At 48.6% G+C, this 23,907-nt stretch overlaps 1 protein-coding gene across 1 annotated transcript; it reads left to right on the top strand.

Annotated features, from left to right (window-relative positions):
- Nucleotides 1-407: 407 nt before the first annotated feature.
- Nucleotides 408-23,483, top strand: Ceacam20 (CEA cell adhesion molecule 20). The gene is made up of 12 exons (XM_041653370.1): nucleotides 408-482; nucleotides 4,474-4,560; nucleotides 10,465-10,743; nucleotides 11,826-12,107; nucleotides 14,739-15,017; nucleotides 15,483-15,761; nucleotides 18,161-18,281; nucleotides 18,714-18,838; nucleotides 19,668-19,729; nucleotides 20,139-20,174; nucleotides 20,774-20,890; nucleotides 23,192-23,483. Exons 1-12 carry the CDS (start codon nucleotides 419-421, stop codon nucleotides 23,243-23,245), a joined length of 1,785 nt encoding a protein of 594 aa, XP_041509304.1. The 5' UTR covers nucleotides 408-418; the 3' UTR covers nucleotides 23,246-23,483.
- Nucleotides 23,484-23,907: the final 424 nt, after the last annotated feature.

Consider the following 23,907-nt stretch of genomic DNA (forward strand, 5'->3'; position numbering starts at 1 on the left):
GGGCTCCTCTTCCAGGAAGGCTCCTTGCCCTCTGGGACTCAGCCTGACACCACAGCCTTCTTTTATGACCAGGACCCACCCCCGTGGGCATGCTCCTTGCTCATTTAATTAATATTTTGTAGCCGCTTATAGCCAGCTTGGCAACCGGCCTAGCTTTCCTACCATCAGAGTAACTGGTTTTTATTGTTTGTATTAACATTGCTGTGGGCCATAGAAGTCTTAGTTCCTGATCCCTGAGGTCCCAGGGATTCCCATCTCTGCAGAGAGAGGATTCCGGGGTTTGAGGGCAGAGGCGAGGACAAAGTTTGTTCCTCCCCTGCCCCCAGCACGACTGGCCTTACCCCCAGCACGCTATCCACACTGTGCCACAGGCTGTGTGCACCAGCCAGGAGAGGGACAGCCTGGCACGCTGACACCAATGTCAGGACTCATGGGGCCTGCTGGCTTCCACGGCTGCCTGAGGACAGGAATCCTCCTTTCAGGTGAGGTCCCTGCTTCTGCAGACAGACTTCGTTGGGTGGTTGGGTGGCTGGAATGTGTGTGTGTGTGTGTGTGTAAAAGAGACACACAGAAAGAGAGGCAAGGCAGAAATAAAACAGACACCAAGGACATTAACAAAAAGAGACAAAAATGAAAAAGATTAGAAGGCCATAGAGAAATATCTTTCTCTTGATAAGGGAGAGAAATAAGGAAAGATAGAGAGGGAGGAGAAAGGATGGTACAGAGGGAGAAGGGGAAGGAAAGAGTAGACAGGGAATGCTGGTGAAGGAAATGAGGACAAAGAAGGGAGGGTAAAGGGGAGAGAGAGTTGACCAGACGGAAACCAGGGAGAGACTGAGATAGGTGAGAGAGGGAGGGAGACAGCAGAGGGCAAAGAGACATCAAGAAAACTGAAGAAAAACAGAGAAGAAAAGAGAAAAGGAGAGAGAGAGAGAGAGAGAGGAAACTCTGATAAAGTTAGATGAATGGGGGAGGGACAGGCAGGAATGTCTCAGTCCCTAGTGGTCCACACATCATTATGGCATGGATATAAAATTCACATTTACTGAGCATCTGAGGTGAAAGGGGCTGGATAGATGGGTCTACAGTTTTTTTTTTAAATTTGTTTGTTTGTTTTTACTTATGCAACTTTGAGGATGAGTTCTGACCCTAGAACAACGTGACAAGCAAGACATGGGCTCATGCAAGCCTGTAACCTCAGCAATGTGGGATGAAGACAGAAGGATCTCTGAGACTTGTTGGCTGTCAAAAAAAAGTGACCTCCAGATTCAGGGAGAGAACTTGCCTCAAATAAATAAGGTGGAGAAAGATATAGCAAGATGACCTTGACCCACGCACACACAGGCATGGGCCCCCACATGTATACGAGTGCATACACACACATGTGCATACACACACACATGCACACACACACACACACACACACACACACACACACACAGATTGAGGGTTGCTAGAGTACTTTGATAAAGCAAAACACTTGAAGGTGAGGAGATGATTTGTGATGGGTCCTCCTCAGGCTTAAGGGCTCAGCTCAGTCATGCTGTATGACCCTGAGGCCGATGCTCCCCTCTCTGGGTCAGAGCTTCAAGGCTGACTTGTGGCTGGACAGACTCCAGGTCCTCTCAAAGGCTGGGTTATCAGCTGTGTGCACAAATCTCACCGTAAGGTTTGCTGTCTCCTGGTGGGGATCAAAGTCAGGACAGGAGAAGGAAGCAGGAAGCCAAGTCCGGGCCTTTCCCTAGAGGTTCTTCTCCACCCAGGCAGCTTGGTGACAAGGTCCACTTTTGGCTCATTCACTCTTGTGGCTTCCTTCATCCTTAGGAGTCTTAGTGAGACTGGAACTATCTTTACTCTCATTTGTCAAGAGGGACAACTGAGACTCAGAGTCACTAGACCAAATGGGTAACAAGGCAGGAACTGAAACCCTCTGGACTGTGGCATTGGAAGCAGAGTAGTACAGACATGGAAAGAGTCAGAACCGTCGCTGTGACTGAGAGCTAAGGAGGAAGTGTTGTGTTTGTGTCTTTGTGATAAAAAATCAAACCTATAGTGTTGTGCATGCTAAGTAAACATTCTGCCACTGAGCCACACCCCCAGCCCTCACTGGGGGATTCTAGACAGGGGCTCTACCACTGAGCCACACCCCAGCCCCTCACTAGGGGATTCTAGGCAGGGGCTCTACCACTGAACCACACCCCAGCCCCTCACTGGGGGATTCTAGGCAGGGGCTCTACCACTGAGCCACACCCCAGCCCCTCACTGGGGGATTCTAGGCAGGGGCTCTACCACTGAGCCACACCCCAGCCCCTCACTGGGGGACTCTAGGCAGGGGCTCTACCACTGAGTCACACCCCCAGCCCTCACTGGGGGATTCTAGACAGGGGCTCTACCACTGAGCCACACCCCAGCCCCTCACTGGGGGATTCTAGGCAGGGGCTCTACCACTGAGCCACACCCCAGCCCCTCACTGGGGGACTCTAGGCAGGGGCTCTACCACTGAGCCACACCCCAGCCCCTCACTGGGGATTCTAGGTGAGGTCTTGTACCGACCGTACTACTACTATGTGTACTACAGTACTACACCTGTAGTGCGGAGTCTGCGCTACAGGACCATTTCCTAGCTGGGCAAGGGCCTGGAGATTGAAATACACAAAGACACACAGACAGAGACAAGGGTCATCCTGAAACAAGAATGCCCTCTTTATTGTGCACCAGAGTCACTTATATATGGATCCTAGGCAAACCCACCAGAAACCATTCCTGAGGGTCTCATGCTCAGAGCAGCTACAAACACAGGAAAAACAAGTTGTTTTGCTCAGAGCAGCTGCAGGCATAACAGGTTGTTTGCAGGAAATTCAGGGTCTGGGTCCACAGCCCCCAACGAGGACCCTTCCACTGAGCTGCATCTCTAGCTCCTAGAGGGACTTGGAAAGTGAAGGAGAAGCCTGCGGTGTCTCCCTCAGAGGTGGGCTGGTGGAGGAGAACAGAATAGCAAGTGGGACCCAGCCACAGCTTGCCTGTATTTATTACCACAACTACCACCACTCTACAATGCAAAGATACTACGCCAGCCTTACAGATAGGGAAACTGAGGTTCAGATCATAAATTCGTTCTACATGTTACTACATTCAGTAAGTGGGTAGGACTACTGTCTTAGTTACTGTGACAAAAGTACCCCAAAGCCACTTAAGGCAGAAAGGGTTGATTTGGCTCAGAGTTCAAGGGTACACACAGTGCATCCTGATGGGAATGTCAAGGCAGCAGGAGCCTAAAGCGCCTGCTCATGTTACACCCACGATTAGGAAGCAGAGATCTAGGAATCGTGGTCCTTAGTTCCTTACGTTTTAGTCGGGATCCCAGCCCAAGAAATGCTGTCACCCCCAGTGCATGAGTTTTGCCACCTCAACTAACCTAACTGAGATAATTTCCTGCAGGCACACCCTGTCTCCAGGGCAATTTTAGATTTCAAAGTTGACAACTGAGATTAGCCACACAACAAAGGTCCAGAACAAAACGTCCTGCACGTGATCTCAGAGCTCCCTCTGCTGCTGCTCTTGAAGCTGCTTCGCCTGCTCCTGTTCCTCCTTCTTCCACCCCTCTACACCGATCTTCCTTTTCCAGTTTTTTAAAAGTGGAGGTGGGAGAAATGTAACCTTTTTCCCCTCCACCCTTTGCTCTTAGGGGCCCACCACCCAGCTCCCAAATAAATACATGGAGACTTATTTTTACTTATAAATGACTGGCCTTAGTTTTGTTTGTTTCTAGCCAGCTTTTCTTAAATTATCCCATCTACCTCCTGCCTCTGGGCTTTCACCTTTCTCTATTCTGTATGTCTTTCTTTACTTCTTCCTCCATTGCTGGTTGTGGGGCTGGGTGGCTGCCCCCTGGCATCCTCCTCTCCTTTTCTTGCTCCTCTTATTTATTCTCTCTACCTGCCAGCCCCGCCTATCCTTCTGGGGTCTAACTATTGGCCACTCAGCTCTTTATTAGGCCAATCAGGTGTTTCAGACAGGCAAAGTAACGTGGCTTTACAGAGTTAAGCAAATGCAACATAAAAGAATACAACACATCTTTGATCATTAAACAAGCATTCCACAGCATAAACAAATGCAACATATCTTTAAATAATATTCCACAAAAGGGGAGTTAGGGTTTAGAGTCTCTCTTTGTAGAACAGGGTGGCCTTGAACTCAGAGATCTTCCTGCCTTTGCCTGCTTTGTGCTGGGATTAAAGGTGTCAAGCTAATATTTGCTATTGTTGCTGCTGTTCATTTGATTTTTGTTTCAAGACAGCGGCTTACCATTGATGGTAGTCTGGCTTCAAACTTGTGATCCTCCTGCGTCTGGTTTCCCGAGTCCTGGGATTACAGGCCAGCACCGCTGCATGTTTCTTCCCGGCTTATGCAGACTAACCAGTGGTGCGATGCCACCTCTCCTTCCCTCAATGTCTTTCCTCTCTCCCCTTCCAGTCGCACTTCTGACCACATGGATCCCGCCAATGGCTGCCCAGTTCACCGGCCCTGCTGACCTGCTTAGCAGCACTCCAGGTGGGAGAGGTATGTTATCTTTGGGTTCTCTTCCCAGACACACATCAGACTGTGACGTGAGCACAGAAAATGAGATCATCTTTCCTGCATCTGTCTTCACAGTGTCTTAGGGCTTCTAATGCTGTAATAGAGCTAGCTGGCACACTTAACCCCTTGTTTACCTGTCACACAGCATGTCTGTAGCTGGCATTTTCTTTGGGCCATCAACCAGCTACCAAATAAAACGTGGATTCTTATTATTAATTATGAATTCTCGGTCTTAGCGTAGGTTTGTTTCAAGCTAGTCTTTTCTTTTTCACTTAAATTAATCCAATTTTTATTAATCTATGTGCTGCCCTGAGGCTATTTTACCTCATCTACATACTATTCTTCCTGCTTTCCTGCTTCCTCGGTGTCCGGATGCCTAGCCCCCTGCTGGCTGGCTCACCTTTTCCCTCTGTCTGCTAGCCCCACCTATCCCTCCTCTGTCTAGCTATCTATTGGCTGTTCAGCTTTTTATTAGACCAATAAGGTGCCTTATGCAGGCAAGGTGGAACAAAAAACCACTTTTACATAGTTCAACAAATGCAGCATCAACAAATGTAACACATCTTTACATAGTTAAACAAACGCTCTATTCCACAATACAGGTCTCTATTCAGCTAGAACCTTTCCTTTCTCATTTGTCCCCAAGATGGCATGTTAATAGTAATATCATAATATAAAACATATTCTAATCTTTAAATGTCCCATAAGCTTTTAAAATCCAAACACTTTAAGAAGTTCACTTTCTTTAAAATATTCAAAGCCTCTAAAACAGTATTTCTCAACCTCTGGGTCACAACCTCTTTGAGGTGATTAAACAACCCTTTCACAGGGGTCACATAAGACCATCAGAAAACACAGATATGGGCTGGAGAGATGGCTCCGTGGTTAAAAGCATTGACTCTTCCAGAGGTTCTGAGTTCCCAGCAACCACATAGTGGCTCACAGTCATCTATAGTGAGATCTGGTGCCCTCTTCTGACCTGCAGGCATACATGCAAACAGAACACTGCATACATAATAAACAAATCTTTTTTTGTTAAAAAAAAAGAAAACACAGATACTTTCATGATCATAACTAGCAAAATTACAGTTATGAAGTAGCAACAAAAATAAATTTACAGTTGGGGGTCACCACAGCATGAGGAACTGTATCAAAGGGTCACAGTGTCAGGAAGGTTGAGAAATACTGGTCTAAGATATCCAAAGTCTCTCCAAAATATCCATAATCTCACTAAAACTTCTTTTAACTGTGGGCTCCTGAAAAATTAAAAAAGAAATGTGACATACTTTCTCACTTTAAGAGGGGAAAACCAGGGCACGGTCACAATCAGATGAAAGTTAAACCAAATTCCAACTATGTGAAGCCTAGTGTAAGACTTCCGGAACAGCGGACACAGCACATCTCCTAGGCTCAGGCCAGCTCCACTCCATGTCGCTACTGTTCTTGGCAGTCGTCCCATGGTACTGGCATCTCTGAAATGCTGGGGTCTTCTGCTGCAACTGGGCTGCACTTTCACAGGTTGGTCCTCCCAGGTTGTCTTCAGGGACTCTAGCACTGCCACATGATGCCATGACTCTGACTCCTTCACCCCTGGGGCTTTGACTGCAACTGAGGGCTCCATCTTCACCAGTGACCTCTCCTGGCCTCCTGTTGGGGACTCCAGCCCTGCCACACAATGACCAGTCCTCAGATGCTCTCTGGTACCCCTCAGACCTTTAAAACCAGAACCATCTGGGTGACTCTTATGCTTCCAAGTTCAGCTACCATCATGAGATGCAGCCCCAGACCCCTCTGATCAACAGCTCCTGTAGATGGACTTCTCTGTCCCACCAGTCAGCTCCCAAATAACCACACCAAGATTTAATTATAAATGCTCAGCTGATAGCTTAGGCTTATTACTAACTCTTACAACTTAAATTAACACATATTATTTCTACATTCTACCACGTGGTGGTACCTTTTTTCCAGCACGGCATGTTCATCTCTTGTTTGCTCTGTGTCTGGCTGGTGACCCTGCTCTCCTTCTTCCTAGCCTTCTCTTAGTCTGCTCTTCTCCCTAACCTCTTTCTGCCTAGTTATCGGCCAGTTGACCCTTCATTAAATCAATGAGAGCAACACATCTTCACGGTGTGCAAAAGGATTATTCTACAGCACTCCTATGCTCGGACCCAAAGGAAACAGGTCCCAGAAGATTCTACCTCAACAATGCTGGTCTCTTCTTAGTCACAGCAGATTCTTCAGCCCTAGCTGACCAGCATCCATGGTCCCAGTGCACTGGCTGGTTTTGTGTGTCAACTTGACATAAGTTATAATCACCAGAGAGGAGGAAGCCTCAGTTGAGGAAATGCCTTCATGAGTTCAGGCTGTAAGGCATTTTCTCAATTAGTGATCAATAGGGAGGGTTCGGCCCATTGTGTGTGGTGCCGTCCCTGGGCTGCTGGTCCTGGGTTCTATAAGAAGGTGGACTGAGCAAGCCAGGGAAAGCAAGCCAGTAAGCAGCACCCCTCTGTGGCCTCTGCATCAGCTCCTGCCTCCAGGTTCCTGCCCTGTTTGAGTTCCTGTCCTGGCTTCCTTCAGTGATGAACAACAATGCTGAAGTGCAAGCCTAATAAAGCCTTTCCTCCCCAACTTGCTTTTGGTCGTGGTGTTTCATTGCAGCAATGAGACCCCCAACTGAGACACCCAGCAAAGCAAAGGCTTCACCTGAGTCATTCTTAATTAAAATATTAATTGACTCTGATAGAATCTCTAGGGGACTTTTAAATCTTCCCTCTCAGATGCCAAAGATCAGGCTTCTCTGCTCTCAGCATTGCCTTCTAAGTTCCCACAAATGGTTATTAAACTCTGTGCAATCAATGGCTTTTCTATCCCAAAGTTCTAAAGTCCTTACAAATCCTCCACCCAAACATGGTCAGGGCTGTCAATGACATGGTCATTGTCGGGTCAATGTCATGGTCAGGTCAGCAATATTCCATGGCCCTAAACTAGTTAGGGGTTTTATTGCTGTGATAAGACATTGTAACCAAAAGATTTTTGTTTAAAACAAGGTTTCTCTGTAACATTGGAGCTTGTCCTGGAACTCTGTAGACCAAGCTGGCCTCGAACTCACAGTGATCTGCCAGGTCTGCCTCCTGAGTGCTGGGATTAAAGGTGTTCACTACCACCACCCGGCCCAAAAGAATCTTAGAGTTTGTCTTAGTTACTGTTCTATTGTTGTGAAAAGACACCACAACCCAGGCAGCTCCTATAATAAAGCATTGAATTGGAGGCTGGCTTACAGTTTTGGAGGCTCAGTCCATTACCATCATGGTGGGGAGCATGGCAGCGTGCAGGCAGAAGTAGCTGAGAGTTCTGCATGTATCAGGGAGAGGAGAGACTGGGTCTGGCATGGGCTTTTGAATCCTCAAAGCCCACTCTCAGTGACATACCTCCAACAAGTCACACCTTCTAATCTTTCTAATCTTTGCAAAGAGTTCCACTCCCTGGTGACTAAGCACTGAATGGAAACCATTCTTATGCAAATCACCACAGAGAGGAAAGGATTTATTTGGCTTATGTATCCTGGGTCCTGGTCCACTGAGGACATCAAGGTGGGAACTCAAACAGGGCAGGAACCTGGAGACAGGAGCAGATGCAGGGCCATGGAGGATGCTGCTTACTGGGTTGCCTCCCCAGGTCTGCTCAACCTGCTTTCATACAAACTGCAGGACCACCTGCCTGGGGAAGACACCACCTGTAGTGAGCTGACTCTTCCCCTACATCAATCATCAACCAAGAAAACATAGCACAGGCTTGCCCACAGGCTAGTCTGCTAGGGCTATTTTCTCAATTGAGTTTCCTTCTTCCCAAATGACTCTAGCTTGTATCACGTTGTCATAAAACAGAGGGTCCTCCCTCTGGGTCTCATGCCTATTCGAGTTTCCTTTCTGTTGCTGTGCTAAAACACTCTGGACAAATGCCAAATTCAGTATAGGGGAGGAAAGGGTTTATTTCATCTTCCACTTCCAGGGCACAGTACATCATGGAGGGAAGTCAGGGCAGGAGCTCCAGGTGCAAACCTGAAGGCAGGATCCAAGGGATTCTGTGCACTATTCTGACTGGGGAGCTCAGTCAAGGAGGAATGCTGCATGTTGGCTCGCTCACAGGTCTGTGCTCAGCTTGCTTTCTCATATAGCCCAGCACCACCTGCCTAGGGAACGGTGCCACCCACAGTGGGCTGTGCCCTCCTGTGTCAATGAAAAGAACCAAGATAATACCCACAGACTTTATCCCTCAACCAACCTGAAACAGACAATGACTCTATTAAGACTCTTTGCAGATGACTGTAGTCTGTGTCAAGTCGACAGCTGATGTTAACTGGGGCAGTGCCCATGGTGCTAAGAGAAGACGTGCTGATTGGCCTCGCTAAGCTCTGGTGAGGCACATGTAGTCAGTTGTGTTGAAGGCAGCAGTAGCTGTCACGGCTGTGGGCAAGGCAGTGTTGGCTAAGAGATAGAAAGGGACCCTTGCTGTTGTTAAAAATTTGATTCTTACTGGGCGGTGGTGATGCACACCTTTAATCCCAGCAGGAAGCAGAGGCAGGAGGATCTCTGAGTTAGAGGCCAGCCTGCTTTACACAGAGAGTTCCAGGTCATCCAGAACTACACAGAGAAACCCTGTCTTGAAAAACAAAACAAAACAAAAATCTCTTTTTGTATCAACATAGACTGACTTTGTTTGTTAGTTATATTTATATTTAAGATTTATTTTTATGTGTGTGTGCACACCTGTGGCATCCAGATAGCAGATCCCCTGGAAATGGAGTTCCTGGTGGTTGTGAGCTGCCCAACATGGGTGCTGGGAAACAAACTTGCGTCCTCTGCAAGGGCAGCAGGCGCTCTTAACCACTGAGCCCTCTCCAGCCTCAGTTACTTTCCTTGTGACTGTAACAATTGAAGGGGGAGAGGATTTATGATATAAAGATCATGATGTAAAGAGATACAGCCCATCATGGTGGGAAGGGTGTAGAGGCAGGAGTGTCGGGTAGCAGCTGTTTCTCACACATAGCAGAGAAGAACGCAGAGACAGTTCTGTAAGGGAGGCCAAACAAACTATAACCCTTAAACTACACTCCCAGGGATTCACCTCCTCCCACCTAACCCCACCAGCACCAGCAGCTGGGATCCAGGAATTGTGGGAGGTGTCCTGATGCCTCTGCCATGTCCCACACCCTCGGCTTCACTTACACATCCCATTCAGTGGTGCACGGAGAACAGAAGGAGGGTGCAAAAATTCACTCCTAGGGACTTTGTGTGAGATGGATCAGCACTAAGAGCTCTGAACTGGGCATGGTGGCACACACCTTTAATCTCAGCTCTCAGGAGGCAGAAGATGGTGGATCTCTGCAAGTTTGAGCCCAGTCTGAGCTACAGACTGAGTTCTGGGACAGCCAGGGCTGTTGTACAGAGAAAGCCTGTCTCAAACAAACTAACTAACTAACTAACTTAAAAAAAAAACAAAAGAACAACAAACAAAAGCACTTGCTGCTCTTGCAAAGGACATGAATCTAGTTCCCAGCACCCTTATAAAGGCTCACAACCACCTGTAACTTCTGCTCCAAGAAAATACAATGCCCTCTGCTGGCCTCTACAGGCACTGCACACACAGATGCTCATACACACAGAGGGATACACCCCCAAAAATAATAATTATTTTTTTAAAGTTCACATACACTTCAAACACAATGGTTTTACACTGGGTGCCCAAACATAGTGCTGGACTCAGCTCATTGCCAGAATATCCTTTTGACTATTCTAGTCCTTTCTGGTCTCAGCAGATCTTTTGTGATTTGTTCTAAGCACATGTCTCTGTGGTGTTGTCATTGCTTCTTGTTTTTGCTGTCCTCAGCTTCACTGGTCAAACCCACCCTGTCAGTCAGCAAGAACACTGTCGTAGAGCTGAGGGATATGGTGACATTCTATTGTCACACTGATGCTGATAATGTCACCATCCACTGGACCTCCAACAACTTCCCACTAGCGTCGAATGAACGTGTGAAGCTGTCTGCAGATCACAAGAACCTCACCATCCTTGTTGTCCAGCGAGAGGACTCGGGGTCCTACCTGTGTGAAGTGCGGAAAGGCTTTGAGGGTCAGAGCAGCGATGGTGTCTTGCTGAATGTGAACTGTGAGTCTCCAGTTCCCTTTACCCGTGGCTGACACTCACTTCCTTGGTACCTCATTCCTGGTTTAAAATGCTGGCCCAGAGATTTATGTAAGAAAGTGAAGTGTAGAATTAAAGTCCCTGTCTAGCCCTAATGAGGCCCTGGATTTGATCCCATTAACAATCACATAGGGCAAAAATCAAATGTAGACTTTAAACAAGAAACTGATATTCACATTTGGATTCCATTGGAAATATCCAATGTAGTGGATTAAAACTTGAGTTCCAAATAGTACTTCTATAAGAGAACCACCTTCATCAGATCCCCACCTCCACCAGATCCCCACCTCCATCAGATACCCACCTCCACCAGGACACTCACCTCCATCAAATTCTCACCTCTAATAGGATGCCCATCTCCATCAGATCCTCTCCACCAGGATACCCACCTCCATCAGATCTCCACCTCCATCAGATCCCCTCCACTAGGATCCCCACCTCCATCAGATCCCCACCTCCACCAGATCCCCACCTCCATCAGATACCCACCTCCATCAGATACCCACCTCCACCAGGACACCCACCTCCATCAAATCCTCACCTCTAATAGGATGCCCATCTCCATCAGATCCCCTCCACCAGGATACCCACCTCCATCAGATCTCCACCTCCATCAGATCCCCTCCACTAGGATCCCCACCTCCATCAGATACCCACCTCCACCAGGACACCCACCTCCATCAAATCCTCATCTCTAATAGGATGCCCATCTCCATCAGATCCCCTCCACCAGGATACCCACCTCCATCAGATCTCCACCTCCATTAGATCCCCTCCACTAGGATCCCCACCTCCATCAGATACACATCTCCACCAGGACACCCACCTCCATCAAATCCTCACCTCTAATAGGATGCCCATCTCCATCAGATCCCCTCCACTAGGATCCCCACCTCCATCAGATCCCCACCTCCATCAGATCCCCACCTCCATCAGATCCATATCTCCCTTGCAGGTGATTGGAGAAGGAAGCTGTACTTACAGTACCCCCAGAAGTGATCTACTGCTCATTCTAACACAGACCATGCTTGTTTCCACCCTCCCAGATGGTCCTGACCCTGTAGCAATCAAGCTGGACTCAGGCGTAGAGGCTGGGGATGTGGTTGAGGTGCTAGAAGGCCAAGCTGTGAACTTCAGGGTGGAAACACAGTCTCGCCCTGCCTCTGACCATACCTGGTATCTCCCCACTGACTCCATCCAGCCTCCCACCACGGGGACATTCACCATCCAGGCTGTGTCCAAGGAACATGAAGGCATGTACAGGTGCCTGGTGTCCAACAGTGTCACCCAGCTGTCCCGCCTGGGTGTTGTCAAAGTCCAAGTGCTTGGTGAGTATTATTTCCCGGTTCTCTTTGCTTCTTTGGGGGACTGGAAGGCGAGGTTTTACAAGGGTCCAGAGACTTAATCTGGGATCTGGGGACATTCTGTGATTACCGGGGTGGGTGTGGAATTGCACCTTAGGTCTGGGTGATGTTTTAAAGAAACAGTCAGTTGTCAAGTCACCATCCAAATGCGCACCTCAGTATTTGAGAAGGAAGCAGAGGACAGGTGACTTTTGTTTGGCTGGTGACAGAGCAGGGCTCTTACCACAGTGAAGGACACAGCATTAGCTTGGCATGTCTTCAACACCTTCTTGACTCTTCATGTCCATGGTTTGATTCTTTGAGTAGGAAGGAGTTGTGTGTCTGCACAGACAGATGCTGGCACAGCCCTCAGTCCACATACCGTGGAAGAATGATTATGTGCACAGGCTACTCGCACACACACAACTTACATACAACACACACACAACACAACACAACACCTCAGGCATATAACACACAAGACACAAATGCATGCAGTGCTCAATGCAAAGTACAGAGCACGCTCACACACAGACACCATACTGTAGACACTGACCCATAGCATATATACACCCAATACACATGTATTTTTCTCAAAGATTTATTTTATTTTTTGTGAGTGGATGTTTTGTCTGTCTGGATTTGCACTATGCACATGCAGTGCCTGTAGAGGCCAGAAGGGGGCACCAGATCCCTTAGTACTGGAGTTAAATATGGACGTGAGCTGCCGTGTGGGTACCAGGGATCAGACCCAGATTCTCTGCAAGAGCAGCCAGTGCTTTTAACCATTGAGTTATCTCTCCAGCCCTAGTCACTTATATTTGTGATACATGTATAATATGCATGTACACAACACAGATACACATATATCACATATAACATATATGCAGTAGATATGGCAGCTCATGACACACATAAAACATAAACATACACATGACATGTACATCACAGACTCAGCACCCACCCCAGATCATAACCACTCACATCACAGACACTTAAGACATACAACAGAAAATATATAAACCAGCGGGGCATGGTGGTGCACACCTTTAATCCTGGCATGCAGGAGGCAGAGGCAGGTGGATATCTATGAGTTTGAGGCCAGCCTGGTCTATAGAGTGAGTTTTAGGACAGTCAGGATTACATAAAAGAGAGATTCTGTCTCAAACCACTCCCCCCCCCCCAAAAAAAATCAGTATAAATCTATTCTACACTCTCAATGCACATACAGTTGACACAACGTATGTATACAGATTAACCTGTGATTCCAGGTATTTGGGAAACTGAGGCAGGGGGATTGTAAATTCAAGGGTTGTCAGGGAGATGACGCAGCACATAAGGCGTTTGTTGCTCACCCTTGAGGGCATGAGCCTGATCCTCAGGAGCCATGTAGAGGGTGAAAGAGTCAACTCCACAGGCATGTGCCCCACCACGCGTGTACACATAGATACACAGTAACACTGGCTGACCGTGTGTGAGAGTGGGTATGCGTGGGTCAGAGGACAGTTGGGCTCCTTCCACTCTCTATTTGGGTCCTGGACTGCAACTGAGGTCATCAGGCTTGGAGGAAGGTAAGCCATCTCACCACCCAAATAAACAAATAAGTTCAAGGCTACAGAGCGAGTTTAAGGTCAGTATGTGTAACTTAGTGAGATCCTGTCTCAGAATACCACTGAGCATGGTGCTCTGTGGTGGGATGTCTGTCTAGAATCCCCCAGTGAGGAGCTGGGGGTGGCTCAGTGGTAGAGCCCCTGCCTAGAATCCCCCAGTGAGGGGCTGGAGTGTGGCTCAGTGATAGAGACCCTGCCTAGAATCCCCCAGTGAGGGGCTGGGGTGTGGCTCAGTGGTAGAGCCCCTGCCTCAAATCCCTCAGTGAGGGACTGGGGTGTGGCTCAGTGGTAGAACCCCTGCCTCAAATCCCTCAGTGAGGGACTGGGGTGTGGCTCAGTGGTAGAACCCCTGCCTCGAATCCCCCAGTGAGGGACTGGGGCTGGGGCTGGGTGGAAGACCATTTGTTTAGAATTTAAGAGGCTCTAGGTTGAATCCTTGATAGTAAAAAACAGCAACAAAAAATACAGACCCAGACAATATACATATATATGCCACACACAACAGTTTTCCTTAATGCATATAAGGAACCACTATGTACCATAACATATACACTATTACAGATATAGAACACAAATTCAGATACGTGTGTGTATGTGTGTATGTAACACAAAGTGCATGTGTGTTCTGCTCATACAGTTTACATTCACAACACACACATAACACAATACATAGAGCAGGTACAAAATCAGCACCCCCTCCCTCCAGCATACCCCAGTCCCACATTTTCTTCCTCCCAGAAACACACAACATTTCTGTGTCCCCCCTGTACTATATGTCTCTGTACCAAACACACACACACACACCTTAAAAATGCAGGGTTGCTTTTGGTTTTGTTGCTGTCTTGAGACTTGGCTTCACTGTACAGCCCTGACTGAATTGCCTGTGATTCTCACAGAGATAGCTGTGCCCCCCAAAGTGTTGAGATTAAAGGCGTGCACCACTCCTGGCTAACGTAGACTTGGGACACATCCTTGACTCTGAACCTGTATCTCCATGTGTTTCCAGAAAAATTAACTGCACCCAGTATCGAGCTCCCAATCCTGCCTCTTGTGGAAAATGCTACCTCTGTGTCCCTGACCTGCAAAACCAGCCACCAGGAGGCCAGTGTCCAGTGGTTTCTAAGGGGTCAGCCACTCTGGCCCAGTGATCGCTTGACGCTGTCATCTCAGAACAGGACCCTGATTATCCATGGCCTCCAGAGGGACGACACGGGGCCCTATGCGTGTGAGGTGTGGAACTGGGGTAGCCGCGCTCGCAGTGCTCCCCTGAGGCTTGCCATCAACTGTGAGTGGTGGGGCCTGGGCCTTCTCTTCCTCCTTGCCTTCCTCTCCCATCCCGCCCCCGCACCTCCTTCTTTAAGGAGTCCCTTCTTCCAGGGTACAGCAGTGTAACACCTATAATCCCAGGACTTGAGAGGCTGAGACAAGAGTTTTGCAAGTTTGAGGTCAGCCAGGATCTGGAAGGATGGATGGATAAAAGCAACAACAAACGGGGGAGGGGGGGGGGCTGGAGAGCTGGAGGAACAGGAGTTTAAGATCACCCTTGGCTACATAGTGAGTTTGAGACTAGCCTTGGCTACTTGAGACTTAGTCTGAAAACAAACAAAAAACAAGAAACCAAAAGGCCCCAAATAACAACAAACCCCAAAGGCAAAACAGTAACAAGCAAAGCAAAAAAAGAAAAGCAGGAGAGGACAAATCTGGTCACTTTGCCTATGGCCCCGAACACTCACGGTGTCTGGCTTTGCAGATGGTCCTGACCAAGTGGACATCACCCCGGGGTCACCATCTGGAGAGGCCAGCACCATCCAGGCGATGTTCAACTCCAGCCTGACCCTGCATTGCCGGGCTGACTCCAATCCGGATGCCAGGTATCACTGGACCCACGAGCACTCCTCCGCAGTGCACACTGGGGAGCAGCTGAGCATAGAGGCGCTGAGCTGGGAGCATGAGGGCATTTACAGCTGCACGGCTTCCAACCTTATCACCGGCCTGGCCCAGTCCGCCTCTGTCCTGGTCAAGGTAGTGGGTGAGTTGCTCCTGCTCCGTTGTTCTGGAATCCACGTGTTCTTTCCCCATGTGGCTCTATCCACCCAGCCTTCCCCTAGCACGGCTGAAGTATGACAGTGGCTAGCTAGATTTCCAATGCAGAACCAGGGAATCCCACACCTCATGCCCAGATCGCCTGGATTTGTACTGTGTAGCCTCTCTGAACTGTTTAAGCCTTATTTTTTTCACCTGTAGATGGGTTTGTGGTGTTTCTTAAAAATCCCTTAATTCTTTATATGCATGTGTTGCTGGGTGGGTATGTGCTCATGAATGCATATACCCTAAGAGGCCAGAAGGGGGCATCAGATCCCGGAAGCTGGAGTGATGGGCAGTTGTGAGATGCCAGACATGGATATTGGGGAATTGAGGTTGTGGTGTATTCAAAAACAGTATGTGCTCTTGATCACTGAGCCATCCCCCCAGTCTCATGATGTTGTTTGACAGGTTCTCTCTTTGTAGCCCAGGCTGGCCCTAGACTTATTTTTGAGGCAGAGTTTTACTACATACCCTTGGCTGGCCTGGAATGTAGACCCAGCTGCCTCTGCCTCCCAAGGCCTGGCTGGGATTAAAGGTGTGCACCACCACGCCTGACGTATGGCCCCCAACTTCTGACCGTCCTACGTCAGCCTCCTCGGTGCTAGGACAACAGGGGTGCATCACCACCCCTGTCTATGATGGCTGCATTCTTGAACTGTTTAGAGAGACGACGAATCTTGAATAAAGCCTGTGTGTGTGTGGGGGGGGGGGTGAGTGAGGTGATGGGGTCGGCAGTTAATATGTTGATAGTATTAATATGTTATGCCAATAACTAGATATGCCTGGTAGAGAAACCCTGCATTTGCGCTTGAGTTCTTTTTTTTTTTTAAAGATTTATTTATTTATTATGTATACAACATTCTGCCTCCATGTATGTCTACAGGCCATAGGAGGGCGCCAGATCTCATTACAGATGGCTGTGAGCCACCATGCGGTTGCTGGGAATTGAACTCAGGACCGCTGAAAGAGCAGCCAGTGCTCTTAACCACTGAGCCATCTCTCCAGCCCTTGAGTTCTTTTCTTATTTTATTTGTGTGTGTATGTGTGTATAAGTTCATGAGTGCACAAGTGTATCTTCGAATGTTCTAGAAGTTTCATGCATGATCCTGCTTGATCGCAAAGGTCTATAGCGTTAGTAGATTAGGTACTAGTCTCATTGGTGCACCAGACTTCTGGGCGAAAGCACCTCAGTGACCTGGAGAGATGGCTCAGAAGTCAAAAGCGCTGCCTGCTATGGCGGGGGACCTGAGCTTGCTTTCAGCGCCCGCATCAGATGGCTCACAACTGCCTGCCCCTCCAGCCCCAGGAGACCCAAGGCTTCAGGCCTCCGAGGACACCTGTACTCACATGAACACACACACACATTCGCACAGAGACATGTGCGCAGTTCTTAAAATAATAAAAACAAATCTTTAAAAAGGATTTTCTAGAGGCTTAGTGCAGGCATGCAGTACCAGTTACTTGGGAGGCAAAGGCCTCCAAGTTTAAGGACATTTCTGGGCTAGGGTGTGTCTGTGTGGAATGTACCAGTGAGGGGCTAGGGGTGTTAATCAATAGCAGTGAGTTTGAAACAGGTCTACACACACACACACACACACACACACACACACACACACACACGTATGGAGACACAGACAGACAGACAGACAGAGGTCCCAGGAAGTTCCATAAATGGGACCACTTTCTCAAACCCTGGGCCCTTATCCTTCTGAGAAAGGCTGAGATAGAAGTGGATGGGAAAATATCAGGCCATTTACGAGACATCTGCTCCGTGTGAGGCATGACCAGCTATGGTCTCTTTTCATCCTTGAGACACCTGTGTAGTGGGTACCACTTTCCTCATTGCCAATAAGACAATACTGGTTTGCACAGGATCACACTGCCCCGGAGAGTCAAGGGGCCTTATCTGAGGGGGAGCCAGGTTTCTGTTGCCAAAATCTTTTTCCCTGGTCCATGCCCTGATCATCTACATAACCAGTTCCACCAACACACACTCATTTACTGATCTCTTCCTAGGACTTCAGGGCCTTTACTCTACATAACATATTTAACTAACATGTTTAATCTTTCCAGCAACCCTACAGAAGAGGCCCTCTTTCCCCTGTATACAGGAGACACAGTTGGTGCACAGAGAGGTTGAGCAGTGTGCCCAAAGTCACACAACTGGGAGATTCGAACCCAAGCCATCGTACTCTAGGGAGGATGCCATTCACACTACCAATTGCTGGGTCCCAGGGGCTGGAAAACAACATACTTGAATTTAGTGAAGATAAATCCAGGAACTCTGGATGGAGCTGGGGATAGGGAGAAGAACTTGCTAAGCTTAGTCTTTCTCTCTCTGAGGCGGTCCCCCGTCATCCTCTCTATCTCCTGGAGCCATTGCTGGCATCGTCATCGGGATCCTGGCTGCCATTGCTTTGGTGATAGGATTGGCCTATTTCCTCTACAGCCGGAAGGACAGATGGTAATAAGCAAGGGGCGTTGGGTGGGGGGGCTGGAGAGATGGCTCAGAGGTTAAGAGCATTGCCTGCTCTTCCAAAGGTCCTGAGTTCAATTCCCAGCAACCACATGGTGGCTCACAACCATCTGTAATAATGTCTGGTGCCCTCTTCTGGCCTGCAGGCATATACACAGACAGAATATTGTATACATAATAAATAAATAAATATATATATAAAAAAAGCAAGGGGCGTTGGGGCCAGCCGTGGGAAAGAGAGGCATGGCTGCTGTCGTGGTCTTGAACCCTGTCCATGCATCCTGAGAATTCAGGGTATTTGGGGTCACTGCCCAAGAGCAGATGGGATGGGATGAGGGGGTGGGCATGGGGATATAGACAGCACCCGTGTAAACAGGCAAGAACCCACACTGGGAGATCATAAGAGATTTGACCTTTCAGGACCCGCAAGAGACCAGCCAGTGATACTACTCTCAGGACCACGACAGAGGGGCCCCCAGAGTCCAGATGCAATGACTCCATGGCAGTGATGTTGGGAGCCTGGGACTCTCCTGGCTTAGCCCCAGGTGACTGTTGGGTCCCAGGAACACTGTGCTCTACCTGCGATGCGCTGTTTCCATCCTAACCTGTCCTCCTTTGTTTTAAATGTTCTCTGTTTCTCTTCCTCCCCCTTGTTCTTGTTTCTCTTATTAACTGGGGGTGGAACCCATAGCCTGTATATGTTAAATAAGGGCTCTGTCGCTCAATTCCTTATCCTGCTTAGTACATTTGTAGTAAATTCCAGGTGAGTTCTGAGCCCATGATTATTTTCTATGTTTTAGGGTTTTATTTATTTTTTTGTTGTTAGTGTGTGTGTGTGTGTGTGTGTGTGTGTGTGTGTATAGTTTTGAGACAGGGCCTCACAATGTAGCCCTGGCTGTTCTGAAACTTACTCTGTAAACCAGGCTGGCCTTGAATTCACAGAGATCCACCTGTGCTGGTACTAAAATGGGTGTCAGCATGCTGGGCATACTTTTTCCTTTTTTAAAAATTTCTTTATCTTGAAACAGGGTCTTTCAAGTTGCCCATGTAGCCTTGAAGTCTCTTGGGGCCCAGAAAGACCCTAAACTGTGATCCTCATGTGTCAGTCTTAAGTGTAGCTAGGATTAAAGGCCAGAACCGACACGCCGGGTCCCTGCTCCATTTTACAGACAGGAAACAGGATGACAGAGGGAAAAGAGTGAGGTCTTGGCAAGCCACACTCGGCTCATGAACACAGCCAAGATGACTTCCTCTCTTCCTGTCACTTAATGGGCTCATTAGTCTCACCTGAGATATGATGGGGAAGTTCAAAAAAACCAGCACCTTCTCTATGTTGGCCTTACTTTCACTACGGTCTGTGTTCGCTTTCTCTAGACAAGCCAAAGACTGTGTACGACAATGAGTTGAAGCCCCAGTGGAAGGCCATTGGCAAAGAGGTGGGTGAGTTTCCCCCGAAAACTGTCACTGCTCCCGTATTTTGTGACTGGTCCCTCCCCAGTCCACAGGGATGTCTACCTTTTAGGATGAGAGGCTGCCATAGCCAGAGGCTCTCTCCTCTCCTCTATTTTTTCTCTCTCTCCCTTCCCTCTCTGTCTGTCTGTCTGTCTGTCTGTCTCTGTCTGTCTGTCTCTGTCTGTCTGTCTCTGTCTCTGTCTCTCTCTCTCTCTCTCTTTATCTGTTTATTGTCTTTATGTCTTACTAGGTGTTGAACTCAGGCTTCAGCATGCTAAACTAGCTTCTACCACTGTGCCACACTCCCAGCACCTCACTGGGGGATTCTAGAAAGTTCTTTACTGCTGAGCCACACCCCCAGCTTCTGACTTCTTCATAACTCATTTCCCCCAGGTGCTGTCATCTGTCTCTCCGGAGCAGGACTATGAGGTGGGTTGGACCTGGTGCATCCAGTTATAGAAACCGTGGGGGAAATGTGACCAGAGGATTTTATGCTCATCAAGGCTGAGAGGTGGCTCACTGCATTACAATCTCAGGGACGGGGAGATCATGGCCCACAGCCTCACAGGGCTCTGTGTCCAAGTCACCCCTTCCAGCAGGCCTTGGGGCTAGCCAGGCACATGATGGGTGGGAGGAAGTGGTAAGGGAGAGCGGTGGAAGACTGGGGAGAGAGATGGAGTTGGGGGGGTAGAGAGAACACCTTACGGGAAAGCAGCAGTTGGGGTTCCAGCTCTTCTTCCACTGCAGTTGTCTGTAGGACCCTGAGCTGGGTGTATCCCATCCTCTCGCCCCCCTTTCTTTTCACATAGGGTCTCTCTATTATGTAACTATAGTTGCCCTGGAACTTGCTATGTAGACCAGGCTAGCCTTGAGCTCACAGAGATCTTCCTGCCTCTGCCTCTTGAGTATTGGGATTAAAGGTGTGTGCCACCACACCCAGCCTCTCTGGGTCTTTGAGGAGTATAGGTTGCCATCTTCCAGTTCATCTGTGACTATGGGTCCCATCTGACTTCTTTGCTTACTTGCAGAAGCAGCTACCTTCTGTAGCTCCTGAAGGTTCCAGGAAGCCACTGCCCCCAACTCCAATTCCGGAGCAGCCATTGGTCCCCCCAGTATCAACAAGAAACCCAGAATCAAATTATGAGGTAATTTGATGCCATATATTCTGATGTCACTTTGTCTCTGGGCTGGTAGAAACCTTTGTGCCCTGCTGAGAACTCTGTAGGATAAACGTCCAACAGAGCTTTTCTTTGAGAACCATCTCCATTCTAGGGACTGAGAAGATAGCTCAGCTGGTAAAGTGCTTGTCATGTAAGAGTGAGGACCCGAGTTCAAGCCTCAGTCCCTGCAGAAGAGTTGAGCATGATGGGACATTCTCATAATCCCAGTGCCGGGGAGTCAGGGACGGGTGGGAACCCTGAGGCCTGGTGGCCAGCCAGCCTTGCCTAATCACACGCTCCAGGCCAGGGAGGCTCTGTCTCAAAAACAAAGCAAAACTAACCGCCACCAACACTAAAACCGAAGCAAAACAAAATACCAAAGGCGGACAATTCCTGAGGAACAAACCTGAAGTGGACTCTAGCTTCCACACGCGTACACCCGCACCCGCACACACATGCGCATACACCTATGCGGGCACACACAGTCTTTTCAATTCCATTTTATTGCCTTTGTTAGCACTCTCGGTTCGTTTCCAAATCTTGCGGTTCACCCCATTTACTCCACTGTTCTGTTTCCGTTGAATTCCTTTCTCCCTCTCTTCTTTTTTCTTCTATGGTCTCTCTCTGTGTAGTTCATGTTGGCCTTGAACTTACCATCCTTCTGCTTCAGCCTACCCGGTGCTAGATAGCCCGTGTGTGCCACCACACCTAGCCTCCATTCCTGTCTTCCCATTTCACTTTACCCCCGATATTTGTTTTCCATGCTACTTTGCGTGTGTGTACATTTGGGCATGCGTGTTTCTGCCCAGCTGCTCCCTGCCACATCGCCTCCCCTTCCATTCTTTTCTTTCTCTTCTCATTCACCCCACTTTCCCACTTCTTTGACGTTGCTTCATTGATGCAAGTTTCACTCTTTGTAGGCCGGGCTGTTAAGCTTCTGCTTCTCTCTAGACGTCCCAGGCCTAGAACTTAGGGCACTTCTCTTGCCTTGCCCTTTCCAGCACTGGGACTACAGACGGGCATCACCATGCTCAAGCAAGGTTCAGTGTGTCTATGTCCAAGCTCCGTAGAGAGCATCAGACTGGCTCATGCTATCTCTCATCTGTCTTGTATTCAGTTTGGTGAGCTCTCCAGTCAGCCCTTGACTTTCACAAATGGAACTCTATTTTTTTCTTTTTCTTTTTTCCTTTTCCTTCCCCCCCCCCCCTTTTTTTTTTGGAGACAGGGTTTCTCTGTGTAGCCCTGACTGTATGTAAACCAGGCTGGCCTCAAACTCACAAAAATATGCCTGCCTCTGCCTCCTGAGTGCTGGGATTTAAGGCGTGTATCACCACATCTGGCCACGAATGGAATTCTCAAGTCACTCCCCACCAGGGCCTAAGCAGGGGAGTCATGGACATTCCCTTTGTCTTTAGAGAAAAAGCTCTTTCTGGGACCTTTCCTTGGAGGCTTCCCCCCATCCACCATGGTATTCTTGCTGTAGGGAAGGCTGTGAACATGATGGGCTAGGCTTCCCAGGCTCTCCAGCACATGGAGGAGAGAGTCCCTCCATCCGATCCAGTATCTGCTACATTCTGGAGGGAGGAGAAGAGAAACCTAGGTCAAGGGAGTTAGGGGGAGGTGTCAAGTTGAAGGGCATCAAGAGCCTCCTGGGGGTGCTTTCTCTATCGGTCACCTCAGTGAAGTCACCTTGACTGAGCAGCTCAAGATAGCACACATTTGTCACCTCCTTATGGTCCAGCATCATCCACCTTGGCTTCCTGCAAGGCTGGAATGGAGGTGCTGGGGACCACTGAGGTTTCAAGTGGGGCTCCACTTAGGGAGGATCCATTTTCAAACTAGCACAGCCCTGGTTTCTTACTGATTGTCAAGTAACCTTCAGCCTTTTTCTATGTGTTCCTCTCTGTGGGCAGCTTACGGCACTGGTTCGTGTTTCTTTCAAAGTCAATGATCTCACAGGACAGATTGCAATAGCCACGGAACCACCCACATCCCGGGTCTTTGTCCTGTTTGTTTTATCAAGGTTCCTTCGTCAGGCCTGGGAATCATATAAGGGCGCCAAGGCCCAGAGGTGGGGAACTGTGGGCTGCCTCAGAGTCTGTCTAGCACAGCAGGCAGGTCCACAGGTCCACAGGCCACTCCTGGAGGTACTATCACGACTATAGCGTAACAAAAGAGGAGTTTCTGAGGGCGGGGGAACAGCCCAGGATGTGTGGGCTTCAGACTGTAAGTCAAGTAGACCAGAGTGTACACTTAACAGAAGTCACTTTCTCCTTTGTCTAACAGAAGCTGACGAACCCAAACCTCAGCCTTTACTGCAAGATTAACCGGTCAGCCTAATGGACAAAACGCTCCTTTTTTCCGGAAGGTTTAGACAAACCATCCTGGGTCACATGCTCCATGCCCTTGAATGTGCACATTAGAATCCAGCCACCGCTTGCCATCTTTGCAGATCTCATGATTACCTGACTGGGTCAGGCTCTGGACACTGGAGTCCACCAAATCTTAGCCTTTGGCTCACACTTCATTCAAAGCAACAGAGCTGGGCTGGGGAGATGGCTCAGTGGTTAATAGCACTTGTGGCTCTTCCAGATGACCTGAGTTCAGTTCCCAGAACTCGTGTGGGAAGACTTAAAACCTACTCTAACTCCAGCTTCAAGGGATTCAATACCCTCTTCTGGCCTCTGCGGGCACCTGGATATATATAGATAAAAATTAATAAAATAAAGTATATCCTTTTTCTTGAGACAGTGTCTCAGAATGTAGCCCTGGCTGGTCTGGAACTCCCTGTGGAAGCCAGGATAACCCCCAACTCACAGAACTCCTTATACCCCTGCTGCGATTAAAGGCACATGATCACACCCACCTCTAAAGAAGTCTTTAAAAACAAAAACAAAAATGGTCAAGCTCCTGGCTGACAGGCACGAGTCTGGGCTCAGCACCTGGTAGCACACATTCAGCAAGTGATGAAGGTGCTGGAGAGACATCTCACTGCCTACGAT

Source organism: Microtus oregoni, unplaced genomic scaffold, assembly GCF_018167655.1.
Source record: "Microtus oregoni isolate MIOR12 unplaced genomic scaffold, Mior012 000006F_ref0000085, whole genome shotgun sequence".
Classification (NCBI taxonomy): Eukaryota; Metazoa; Chordata; class Mammalia; order Rodentia; family Cricetidae; genus Microtus; species Microtus oregoni.

Coding starts and splice junctions, on each gene's coding strand:
- Ceacam20 (XM_041653370.1), top strand. CDS start 419: ATGTCAGGACTCATGGGGCCTGCTGGCTTCCACGGCTGCCTGAGGACA. Junction 15,762..18,160: donor TGTCCTGGTCAAGGTAGTGG/GTGAGTTGCTCC, acceptor TCTCTCTCTGAG/GCGGTCCCCCGTCATCCTCT. Junction 19,730..20,138: donor GGAAGGCCATTGGCAAAGAG/GTGGGTGAGTTT, acceptor CATTTCCCCCAG/GTGCTGTCATCTGTCTCTCC.